General features: G+C 38.3%; 2 protein-coding genes across 3 annotated transcripts in view; one reads left to right on the forward strand and one right to left on the reverse strand.

Annotated features, from left to right (window-relative positions):
• Positions 1 to 12921, forward strand: part of CENPP (centromere protein P) — a 129088-nt gene that overhangs the window by 30484 nt on the left and 85683 nt on the right. The gene's annotated exons all lie outside the window — the stretch shown is intronic.
• OMD (osteomodulin) lies at positions 1416 to 10263 on the reverse strand. The gene is made up of 5 exons (XM_017819882.1): positions 10181 to 10263; positions 6112 to 7061; positions 3958 to 5561; positions 2548 to 3238; positions 1416 to 1464 (listed from the first exon to the last, which is right to left on the reverse strand). The coding sequence occupies exons 2-3, from the start codon at positions 7049 to 7051 to the stop codon at positions 5239 to 5241; spliced, it is 1263 nt and encodes a 420-aa protein (XP_017675371.1). The 5' UTR covers positions 7052 to 7061; positions 10181 to 10263; the 3' UTR covers positions 1416 to 1464; positions 2548 to 3238; positions 3958 to 5238.

Here is a 12921-nt window from a genome sequence, read left to right on the forward strand (position 1 = left end):
ATCATCATCTTGTAGAGACAAAGCTTAGAACGTTCTTCAAGATTCAGAATGACCAAAAAAGTGCTGGAGATGAAATACTTATGCATAAACAGTGGATTAGATTAAGTTTAGGTCACTGTTAGGGCCACCAGCTGCAAAACAGGGACAGATGAAAAATGACCCAGTGATTGTATGGACATCCTTCCATATGATTCTGATTTATAATCAGAATTTTTGGAAGCTGAAGACATTACCTCTATTTCTTGTATTTATAGAAAAGGAAGAGTCCTTTTATCAGTTACTGTGTTATAAATGAAAAAAGTGCATTTTAAAAATCAGGCACAGTATTAAACAGCAGTCCAGCTGTGGTTAACAAATGTGAATGATCCCTGGAGGAACAGCACTGTCTGCTCGCCCAGACCCCTCTGTGGAGCTCATGTTCTCCTGAACTTTGCTATATATCACCAGTTACATCCTGACACAAAGCCAGCCTACTGCAGCTTATTTAAATTTCTTAGAATTCCTTCCTGAATTGGCCTTAGTTCTTTATGACAACACCATCATTTGTGGAGAGCTGTTACTCTGTCCACAGGGACACTCGAGTCAGGGCTCTGAGCATCAGTGGCCTGATACAGATATTTTACATCAGTGTTCCTGTCATCTGCTCCTTATGTCCTTTGTAGCATCTGCTTTACTCTCTGTGTCTGTGGCTCATCTTCATATTTACCTGCTTTTCCTTGTCTTGTGCTTTTATAAGAAAGGGGAAGGTTAATTTATTCTTTTTTTTTCTGTGTAGAAGATGAATTTATGCAATGAATTATAAGATTATTATGTGGGGTTTTTTTAAATTAATTGGCTTGTTAGAAATGTAAATTTTGGATGAAATACTTTAAAACATCAGATGATAAATGTTTGTATTTGTGGAGTTCCATAACTTGCAATACACACAATTTGGCTTATAGCTGAAAAGTTCATAACCCTGCAGCAGTGCTGGGAAATGACTGTGAAATCTCTTCAGTGTATACTTTTTTTGGTTAAAAATATAACATGTTCTCCTTTCCTGCTTTTCAGGTAGGAAATGCCTATGTTTATTACTTGCAATGATCAAACTGAGAAACAAAGAAGGAAATGGATACATATTGTAAATGTGGAATGTGAATAAATTAGACTAAGAAAACATGAACTGTAAACCATCTGTTTTCTATAAAGAACTCTTTGCTAATCCCCATAACTTTTATTATCAGAATACTGAAGTAAGTCTCTCAAAAAGTAACTCTTATAAATATTAAATACCTTCCAAAAAATGGGAAAAGGCAAAATATATTCCCACTCTTTTGAGGCTAAAGGAAGAAATGGAGACAGACGGATTAAATAACTAAATGCAATTATTTATCTTCCTTTATTTTTATTTTTTACAATAACCTCTTGTGGCTGGTGCTTCTACTGAATTGCTAATGGAGACACTGAGTTGTGAACCAGATCAGGCTTTGCTTCTGTATTTTCTGATTCTGCTGTAAATAAGCTCATTAAGCTGTTTGATGCTTGTTAGATCTTGCTGTTACTGATGAAATAAATAAGATTTTAATATGTTTAGTTCTTAGTTTACGAATCTATTTTCTTCTTAAAACCACTAAATAATATTCTGAAACTAAATACCAGAGCAAACATGAAGCAAGGATGTTTTGATACCAAAATCTGGTGCTTGTGTAGTGGTATAATTGGTTTATCCAGAGCTCCACACTTGCATGGCTGCTTTGAGTACCTGGATCAGGGTGGATGTCTGTCTGCTACAGGACACTGCAGCGTGGAGCATTGTAGTCATGCTGTTCCCAAATTTAAGGAGCTAGAAAATGTCTTGGGATATAACCATAGTTGGTAGTGCTTAAAAAAAACCCCCACAGAGTTTAAAATTCTCCTCTATGGAGGCACTCAGCATTTCCTGGTAGTGAGGAGCAACAGCAGCACGTTCCAGAGCTGGTAGGGTAGGGAGGGCACAGAACTGGCTGTGGAATGAGCCCTAAAGGTCAGTGTGACCTGTCTGCAGTCCTGTCTCCAGCAAGGGCCATAAGCAGATGCTTTGGGAAGAGTGGGAACAGGACAGTCAGGTAGGATCCTTGTCTCATCCTGTCTTCAAATGTTCTTCCATTCTCCAGCTATTTTCAGATCAGCTCTTTTGTACCTACTGTGCTTTGTTTAACAACCTGTAATGGATCTCTTCCAAGAAATACAATTACCTGTGCAGTCTTCTCTTGAAACACATGTAAAACTGCTGCTGTGTCCTGGGGAGCTCAGTTTAAGGGCTGACTTTTCACTGCTACAAATGTCTGTTTGTCCAGTTTGTACCTGGGCTCCTTGCCCCTGTCCCGGAGCAGCTGATCCCTGGATCCATGCTGTCTGTGCAGCTCCTAATTTTGTGGGGATCTTCTGCAGCTCCTCTTAGGAATTTCTTTGCTGAGCTGGTGAGTGCCTTCTATGCTGTTTAGGTAGAAGCCATTCCTTACCTTTGGTGGCCTTGTTACCTTTCTGAGATCCTTTTCTAATCATGGCATATGTAATTACACCAACTACCTGAGGGTTTGGAAATCAATAATTTGATTAATGTCTGGGTGAATCACAGATTTATAGTGGTGCCTTGATGTCTCTTGTTTTCTCTTTCTCTCTAGTCACTCTACATTTGAGTTTGCTGCTGGGTACCAAGCCAGTATTTTTCATTGAACCACCTACTGAACTACTTGAGTCTTGCTCCTGAGTGGTGGCAATGAGGTCACACTTCCATCTTTTCCTTGGATATCACTTCTCGTTTAACAGTGATGAGTTTCATTGGCTGTTTTAGCATCCCAAGGTCTTGTTGCAGTCACTCATCAATCCTTAGCGCTCGTAACCTCCCTGCTCAGCCTGGTTTGTCCATCTCCTGCAAATATTTTAAATTGAATAAATTCCAGCAAAGCTCCCACCAGTGGGATCCCTCCACAGTAAGAACTGACCGTTTATTCTTCCTTAAAAACCTCTCAGAAATTTTTATAGGCAGTTTGGACCAGGATCTCCCTTTTCCACATCCTTCATGATTCCTTCAGAGAACTCCAAGAGATTTGCAAGGGCAGAGCATCATGGCTTTTACAGAAGCCATTCCCAGTCTTACCAGAGCAAATTCAGCTCAATATCCATGAATTCTGTTCTTTGTTAGGAATTCCTGTTTCTCCAAAGCTGGCAAGTCTTTAGTTCCATAATCACCCTAAAATCCTTCTGGAAGAATAGTGTCCTATTTGCCACAGATGAGAGATGATAATATTAATTGAAAGAAAAGTGAGTTACAATGGTTCTGTTTGTAATACAATTTTCATGTCCCATTTGAAGGAGTTAAATATAATAAGACTCAAATGAGTTAAATGTCATAAGCTCTAAAGCTTTCAATAACTGTCAGTTTGACTTTAAAAAATGTATATAACTGGTTGCTGCAAAGTTCATATCTTTAATTCTACTTTAAAACTAAAGCTAAGCTTTGCTTGCGAGATGATTTTAAAAAGCAGGAAGTTTGTGATAGAAGATATAATATTCATACTATAGAAGGATAGTGTCCTTTTTTTAAAGCTGAGCGAACCTTTCAAAAAAGCCTCTATTTTAGCCTGCATTTTGTGCACCATTCACTTAAAACTTGAAATAGCTGAAAGGTTCCCTAAGGTTCATATACTCCATGTTTATGTTGATAAAGCTATAAAGTTATAAATATATCTAAATTTGTACATATTTTAATGAGTATGCATATGTTCCTTGTTCGTGAGCCAGAGGCTGATAAATGTTAATAAACATGTTTTAAGAAAGAGGAAGACAAGGTTATATTCATAGGCTTCAAGTGAATCTTTATGTTAAAAAATGTGTCACTAGGTATTTTCATTTTCTTAAAAATTGTTTAATCAGAAACCAAAATATATGAAGGTGGGCTTCAAAAAATAACTGACATTGTAAGAGAAAAAAAAAAACCTGTGTGTTACTTCATAGAAACACTGGTACAAATCTGCTCACATACTTTTTGTAGCTTTTTGAGTTTTCATATACTTAAAGCACAGTGTAAAATTGGTAGTATGGATCTTTTGCTTGCATTCTTTTTTTTTCCTGTTGAAAATGGTGATTCTCCCTCACAGGTAACAAAGCTTTAATGGGGAAAAAGTGCTGAAAAATGAAGAAGAGAAAAAAAAAGCAGTAAAGTGCTCTATAGTGTTATCTTACCCTGTAGTTATTTGGATCTGTTTCTAGGCATAAGACACCAAAAAAATCTACATAGCTCAAGCATTATACAGTATTTCAGGTTACTTAAAGCAGTTTTAATTCTGCTTTGAAGCAGAATGTAGCTCACTGCTACTAACTTTGCAGAGGGACAGTCTAAAATATTAGTTCAAAAAACCTGGAATGCTTCTATTTGTGCCTGTTCTACCTGAATAACAATTCTAATAAGAAGATTATATTACAGTTTTATATGTCTTCTGGAGTAGCATGGGCTAAAGCACAGGTAAAATGTAAATGCTAATGGTTCAGTTGTGTTAATACTCATACTTCTCCCTAGATTCTAAGAGTGTGATGAGAGGTTGTGTATTGCCTATGTTACTAATAAGCTGAAATATAATTTGAAAGATTGTGATAGTTGAGGTACAGACAGAGAGAAGTAAATATTATAATACACCTTGTCAGGACACTTAAAACACAGAATGGGGAATAGAATTTTTGAGAAAAATCAAACCTCAAAGATTGATTTTTCTTGTCCAGTTAGAAACTGGAAGAAGAAACATCTGTATTTCTGGAGGATGTGGAGGAACCTTGTGGAAGTATTCTTGTGACCTTACCCTCCTGTCCTGCTCTCTGGTGTGTCTGTTCTCCTCTGCTCTCAGCAGTAGGATGCAGAGCTGGGAGGATTTCTGCCCTTAACTATTTGTTCCTATAGAGTATGACATTCATGTGTGTTTTAGGCATTTTGCAGTTTAGAACACAGAAGCTTTTTCAGGTCAGTTTTCTTCAGCTTAGGCTGCTCACCCAAGGGTGAGCCCACCATCGACCCAGGTGTGTATCAGACTTTGTCTGATGCTCAGGCAACTGCTCTTTGTTCCCGCTGTTCTGGTTTTTACTACACCAATAAGAGGACACTTCCCTACACTAAATCCGACCCCACACATCTATATTAAACATCCCAGACTATCCAATTGTTCTAGAGTGGCTATGAATGACCCCCAACTAAGGAAAACTTGCCCTGTACACTCACTAACAATTCCTTCAGTGAAAGTAAGGATAGAAGTAGTTGTTGTCTTGTGCTTCGTGATCTTCTTCGGTGTCTTGGCTGTGCGTTTCATGATTGTCTTCTGCTTCCTGGTATTCCTCTGGGGTTAAGAACCGCCGGAACACCGGTGTTCTGAGCCGGGTTGGCTTGTTGAGAGTCACGTTTTGTTCTCCATAGTAGATGGTTCTGATGAGGGGGAAGCAGAAGAAGGCATAGCTGCTGATTGGGCTCGTCAGCTTGTTCTGGTCCACGCGGATGTAGGTCAGCTGGTGGATGTTCAGTGGGTCCAGAGTTGGGCACATCAAAGTAACGTTTATGTCTGCAAGAGAGTGAAAAATCTGAATTAAAATGCAGAAACTTAAGACCTATTGCAAAAGCGAAACTCACGTTTTGAAATTGAAAAGGGAAAATAGTTTTGCGCAGTAATATCATTTTTGCATTTTAAATCAGTTTTGTAAATGGCAGTGATGACAGTTTTGGGGTTTACAGACTATAAGGTTGTGGAGTAAAAAAAGAAAAAATATTACTACCACTACAGTTTGTAATTAGTATTTTATGTGAATGAAATGTTTTTGGAATTCCTTTTGTCTGTCTGTTTTTATCAGTTGCCACATCAGAAGCAATTTTCAAAAATTTTTTAGCTTGTTCTATGAAAAACTGGTATTAAATTTTACAAGGAATTGCAAATTAGGGGTAAACTGAAAAATCAAATCCTCTCTAATTTCACCAGTTTGGTCTCAAATGACTGAGGATGTGTTTACAATGCATCCTGAAGAAGATGGGATGATATTCTCCTTGCATTCCTCCCACAACCAGTGCCAAAATCCACTAAGTTTTCTGCTTTTAAAGAATTTTATCCATCAACGTACTTTCAAGTTCATTGCCTTCAATATACAAGTGCTGCAAACTTCTTGGAATATAGAATACTTGTTTCAGTTTGTTGTGTCCAAGGTTAAGTTCCAGGAGGTTGGGTAGGTTAAAGGTGTTGCGTGGAACGTCCTGCAGGTTATTGTGGGACATTCTCAGAGCAATGATATTGGGAAGTCTGTGGAAATAGTTTTCTGGAATATAAGAAATGGAGTTATTTTCAAGAGAGAGATGCATAAGTGATGGCGGCAGACCGGGAGGCATAGTCTGTAACTTGTTGTTGCATAAGTTGAGCTGCATTAGATTTTTCATGTTGGAAAAGGGTCGGTCTTGGAGTACTGAGTCATCAAGTAAGTTACTGCAAAGGTCCAGCGTGGTGATGTTGGGTAACCCTTCCAGTGCATCCCCAGGTAACCGGGAAATCTTATTGAAGCCAAGGAGGAGTCTCTCTAGAGAGCTGGGCAGTGGGAACGGAAACTCTTCTAACTCATTATGTTGCAAATAAAGCTGCACTAAGCTTGAAAGTTTGGCAAAAACCCCCTGGTCAATCATATGGAATTTAATTTTGTTGTAGCTGAGGTTGATTTCCCTCACAAAGGTGACATTAGTGAATGGTGCTGCAGGCACAGCTTCAATGGCGTTGTTCTGCAGGTAGAGTTGTTGGACGTGACTGGGGATATTTGGTATCGTCTTCAGTTTCCGATGGTCACAGTACATGGACAAGGGGAAAGCTGGTGGGCAAAAACATTCCCTGGCACACTCAACTGGGAAAGGAAAGCGAGGAACTTCAGCTTGTGTGTTCGGGTTAAAATAATACGGAGTTTGCTGGTCTGGCTCCTCATAGTCATCCTCAAAATCATAATCTTCGTACTGACAAACAACCAAAGCAGCCCAGAGGAGGTGAAAGATTGATTGACTCAGAATCCCCATATTTAAATTCATATGTTGTGACCTGTTGATGCGAAGGAAAATTAAGTTTTAGATAGTCATAAAGTAAATTACGTGTAAGTTTAACTTTTAAAAAGCAGCAATACGTAATGAAGTCAGTAGAACAGTGCATTTCTTTGGCAATGCTGCCAGTGCCACTATTCACAGAACCAAGTTTTGATCTGTACCTTTCAAGAAAAAAAAACATAAACAAATTCATTGTACTTGAAGTAAAAAGTAGTTTTCTGGTCTGACTTCAGACAAGGGACAGCTTTCTACATGTCCTGTACTGAAGGACACCAGTTGGGAGTGTTAAACAATCCCAGTCTTCATTCCTGTCTCACTTTACTGCAGAGTTGCAGAAGGGTTTTTTAATGAAGTAGTATAACTGAGGTTTGTGTTGGACAGTGGGTTAAGCATCAGCCTTATAACTCAGTTTTAAATGGGTGCAGATGGAATTCCTGAGTAACTTTCTTCCTCAGACCTTTAGAAACACAGCGGTACCCTAATTATACACCTATATTTGTAGGTATTTGTAGGTACCCTAATTATACCCATTACACATAATACCCTAATCAGACACATTTTTGTAAAGGCATTTGTTATCCTCACTCTGGTGCATAGCCAATGTCACACAAGTGTTTGGAAGTGACTTTGTAGAATCACAGTCATGGGATGGTTTAGGGTGGAAGGGACCTTAAAGCCCATCTCATTCCAGCCCCTGCCATGGGCAGAAACACCTTCCACTAGCCCAGGTTGCTCCAAGCCCCGTCCAACCTGGCCTTGGACACTCCCAGGGATGGGGCAGCCACTTGCTGCTCAAGTGTTTCCATCTCCAGCAGTAGATTAGATCAGCCTTGACTTTCTCTTGGAGATCTTCAGGGGTGGAATTCCAGCATCTCTCTAAATAACCCAAGGTAGTGCTGTACTACCCTCCTTGTGAAGAAACTGCTTGTCTTAACTAAACATCCGAGCCATGGACGTGTCTATTGTTTTTGGTTTTAAATAAAGTTATTTTTGTTAAAAATATATGTCCTGGACTAAGGTGAGGTAATCCCAGGATTGTTTCTATAAAGAGAACATTGAAATAGATTGGAAATATTGTATAGTACGTAAAATAGAAATTTATGTGGCTTTGGGGATTGTGTGTTCTGAGACATTTTAGGTTGTTTTTCTATTATTTTCCACAAAACATGGCTGACTTAGTACTATGTGTTAATAATGATAAAAATGGGATTTTTCCATTCCCATAACTTAGTTAAACCAAGTACACTTCGACCATTGTCTGCACATCACAAAAAATCTTCATAGTCTTCCTGTGCTTCTCTAATCCTATGTTCTCTGTAGATGTGAACTACTTGGCCTTCAAAGTACCCTTCTGAGGTGAAACCCTGATGCTGTGAAAGACAAATCATTTTGCAAAGGCAGACTAACACTGTAGAGCACTTTATGCAGTCAGAGGAACCCTGTTATTTGGCAGAATAAGCAGTTGTGAGTCATGTCAGGCTGTTCAACCTAAACAACAGCAGATGAGTCAAAATTAACACTGCAGGTCAAAGCACATAAACCATGGAAAAGTTTTAGAGGCTTTGCTCAGTATAGGATGAGAACCCTGAGGCAGAGAGAGGAAAGCAGATATTCTCAGGGGTTTGTATAATGACATCCAGGTTTCTTATTCAAGGGACTCTGTTTTCTTGATACTCTTAATATTTGGTTACTGAACACTGTCAGTAACAAAGGAGATGAGACTTAGAAATTCTAATTTCCTATGATTCCTAGTGGTCATTGCCTAATGCATGATGTATTCTGTGAATTGAACAAGAGAGAGAGAGTTCTAAGAAAAAAAAGTAGTAACAAACCTGTGGTATTAATATATCCTTGTAATCTGGTGTGACCCAGAGCCTGTGTGTGCCAAAGGCTGTGTGGAATCCTGTGTCATGGTCTAACTTGCATTTTTAACTTTGTATTTGAGTGCTCCTGCAATCAAATTTCATAACTGATTAAAACCTTAAAAACAGGTTTGAGTGGAGTCAGTTGTTTGAAACCCTGTTGTAGGTAGGTCTCTAGCAAAGCCAGGGGCTCCATATCCCCGTGGCATCATCAGATGTCTGAGCTCATCTAAGCACCCAACAAAAGCACAGAGAGCAGCCTCCCACTGCACACACTGTGCGTGCTCTGTGCTGACCAACTGTGCAGGCACTTGCTGGGCTGAGAAGCAGTACTGTGCTGCAGGAGCAATTCACTGGGTGTTGGATTTCAGGCAGAGCATATCAGGAGAACATCTCATCTAATCGGTCCTGTTGATATCTACAGAGGTAAAATCTGTCTCTGAATCCTGTAACTCCATTCTGGTTTTGTGAACAGACCCTTCCACAATCTGTCCCCCGTGCCCATTTCACACTCTTGGTTTCCTTTTGATTCCTGTGACCCCCTTCTTCAGTTGCAGTCCAGAACTTGACCTTCACCTTCCAGTTCCATCCTCTCAGCGTTTTTACTGCATGTCACAAAATTTCCAATTAATAATTTTGATTCTCAGTGCCACAGCTGTCCTAAGAAACCAGGAGGAACAACCAGGGAAAGTCTGCTCAGTTTGGGAAAACCCTTTCTTAGACCTTTGTGGATTGATCCACTTGCCATGTGGATGGTTTAAAGAGAACTACCATCATGTCAGATGGAAGGATAAATAATAGGTACCAAAATCTCCCAGTGGGTTTGTGAAGAAACTGGTATTTGGGGGGAATTCTTTGTGCCTTGGCTATCGGAGAGTATATCTGATAAATACTAGAATAGTATGTACTCGAATAGTAACTGTCCTGCCAGTCTTGCAGGTCACTTCTCAGAGCACTGAGATACTAACACTTCAGGAGATATTTCTAAGAACTTAACCTTAAAACAGTCATGTCAGGGGAAACTTGATAACAGGAGATGCAAGTCAGATGCACTCAATATGATAAACCACATGCTTAGAGCTGAAAACAGAAAGTCTTAAAAGCACAATTCTCTCCCATCTGTAACGAACTCAGAGCTTAGTAACTGTATTTGTAAGCAGTTTAGGCTACAAATTATAGAACATGCACGAATCACTCCTTACTGAAAAAATAACACAATCGGTTCCTTTTATTCCTGCTTACCAAGAAAACTTACTCTTTGGAAGTCGGTGAAGTTGAAGTTGTAGAGGGCAGCAAGTTATTGTGCTGGTGAAATCATCTGAGACTTAGCCTAGCGCAGCTGGAGGAACAAAAGATCTGTCTAAGCCATATTTTGTGGTGAGGAGCCTTGTGGGAAGGCAACACGAAATAACAGCCTTGGCCCCTCTTCTGATTTGCCAGTAAAATAAAAAAAAAGTGCTTTGTGCCACATCATCAGTTGCTGTAGATGCTGTGTCGTAAGGCTGTGAAGCAATTTGTCCTTTTGTTAAAATCACAATAATTTGCAAGATTCTTTCAGTGTTACCAGTTCCCATAAAAAAAAAAAAAAAGAGAGAATAAGACTTCAGAAATTATTACAGAGGTTATTAGTTCATCAGTTCAGCTGCAGTGATTCAGTTCTGCAAAGGGTTTGTCCTCTGAGGGTGAAGTTAAGAAACAGTAAAAAAAATTAACCTTACCAAAATTGAGGGGAAACCTGTGCCATAGAAGAGCACTTAAAAACATCTTCCATTTTTCTCTCCCCAATCTATGTGTCCTGTGTCCTTCCTGCAAAGGACTTGTGCTATGCAGTGCTGTCAGCGTGGTGGTGGTAAAGTTAAGGATTCACTGGGAGTTTCCAACATCTTTTTTGCTAAGTCGTGTAGAGAGAGCATAAATCTTACAAAAAGGGCAAGTGTGACATGAGACAAAAACCATTTTACTCAAGAAAAATATTTTTCATACCTTTTAAGAGGAATTAAAGAAAAAAGGCACAGTTATCTGTCTTTGCTGCTGTATGATACTTAAATAACTGTGATATATGCAAAAAAATGGAGAAAATGGACAGTTTTTGTGTGAAGTGGATTAAGTGTTTGATTTATCCAAAGCATTTAATTATGTTTTTGGTTTGGTAGAATAATTAAGTTATTTCCAAATCTATTCAAAAGAAAGAATCTAGTTCTTAAAGATGTTTCTTAAAAAGTGCCTTAGAGGTATCATATTTTAAAAAATAATGCAATACTAAGTTTCTTTTTTTGACTTTGAGCTTTGTGCTCGACCTTTTCAAGTTTCTTCTTTAACACTGAGAACAGGAACATGTTTAAGAAGATAAATCTTACATGATTCCAAAATTGGGGATATAAAGAAAAGAACCAGAAGTCATGCCCAAAATACTATTGTAGGAGTTGGCAATACTGGAACTAAACTAAAGCAGTCATGTATTTATGTAGAGAATACAGAATACAAGAGAGAGGTTGAAAGAGAGAAATTAAAGCTCCATAATCCTTGATTAACAGTACCATAAATAGCTGAATGGCCACATTGTACCACTAACCCCAAGGAATACTAAAAAAAAAGAGTAATTTTTGAAATAATTAGAATACATTCAGAACAAGTAATTAAAAAACCCACCAAGTTTGTTATGCCCAGTTAGTAAAATGTTATTGGCTGCTACAAACTTTGGGTATTTTTTAAGCACAAGACAAAAAACATGTTACAGATTCTTGGAAGCTTTGTTCTATTAACAGTTCTAAACAAAATATATGTAAAATTTAAAACTATTTTATCTAAAAATAAAACTTAGAGTTTTAATTCCATACCTGATATTTTTCTTATTGTTTCCTAGTACTGATTGTGTCCAAAAGGCTCTTAAGGTATTAAGAGAGTTGAAATCTTATGGTGCAATTAAAAATCCATGGTGGCAGTGAAGGAGAGTCTGTCCTTTTGAGAAACTGTGGTAAAGCTCTTGATTTAAAGCACTTTGAGCTGCAGAAGATGATGCAGCTCTGGCCATGGGATATATTAAGATTCAGTTCCTGTTTTGTTGCCTGAGCTGTCTTGGAGACAAACAAGTCTATACTTTGTGATCTTGGTCAAGCTGTGTGGTTTGATCTTGGGTTTCATTTGAGGTGTGGTAGGAATTTCCTTACAAGGAGGATAATGAGAGGGTTAAATTTAGCATCATTCATATAAGACATTTTGTTTCAAAGACTGAACATTTTTTTAAATTTTCAATGTTTTGGTTTCTAGTTTCAGAACATATTTCATAAAGACTTATTTTTACCATTGAATTTGTGAACTTTTTTATGCAGTTGTGATGCAGAGCTGGATGTCTGTCAGTGTAGCAGTCAGGGTTGGCTTCAAGATCATTTCTTTTCTTAAGCCAAACTTGGATGGATCCTTTCAATAGATTAAAATCTTTAGAATTTTGCCATCTCCATTAACTGCATTCAGTTTAGGAGACTTGACAGCTTTTTCAGGTTTGTTTCGGGACTGAAGGCATAAGGAAGAGGTCTGTTCTAGTATTTAATGAATTTAGGGTAGGTTAGCTAGTTGAGTACAGTCAACCTAACACATTTGAGATAGCCAAATTTTAGCCAAATATTCACAGAATAAAGTAGAGAAGATCACCAGTGACATTGAGGTGAATGGGACGAGCCCTGATAATAAGAAGGTATGAATTACACTACTTGGCCTTTTCCTTATACTCACTGGTTTAAATTCTTAGAGGGGTTTTGTGTTTGTTGGGTTTTTCTTGGTGAGGTTTTTTCCTTTCCCTCCCAAACTTAATATATGAAGCCTACAGAAAGGAGAAAAAAAAAAAAAAAGAGATGCATCTTGTTTATAGAGAATTAAAGGAACTGATATGAAACCAAGCTGCTGAAATAGACCTGAGGACTGTCTTGTACACATAATTTTGCTAGAATTAGGAAGTTCTTCAGCAGAGGTAATTCTCCACTGTCAAATATCTGAAGAAAA

Source organism: Lepidothrix coronata, unplaced genomic scaffold, assembly GCF_001604755.1.
Source record: "Lepidothrix coronata isolate B3197 unplaced genomic scaffold, Lepidothrix_coronata-1.0 Scaffold78, whole genome shotgun sequence".
Taxonomy (NCBI): domain Eukaryota; kingdom Metazoa; phylum Chordata; class Aves; order Passeriformes; family Pipridae; genus Lepidothrix; species Lepidothrix coronata.

What these genes read in the sequence shown, in the direction of transcription:
- OMD (XM_017819882.1), bottom strand. Translation starts at nt 7,051, where the DNA reads ATGAATTTAAATATGGGGATTCTGAGTCAATCAATCTTTCACCTCCTC. An exon ending in TGAAGGCAATGAACTTGAAA is followed by an intron (nt 5,562 to 6,111) that starts GTACGTTGATGG and finishes ACTCTCTTGCAG; the next exon opens with ACATAAACGTTACTTTGATG.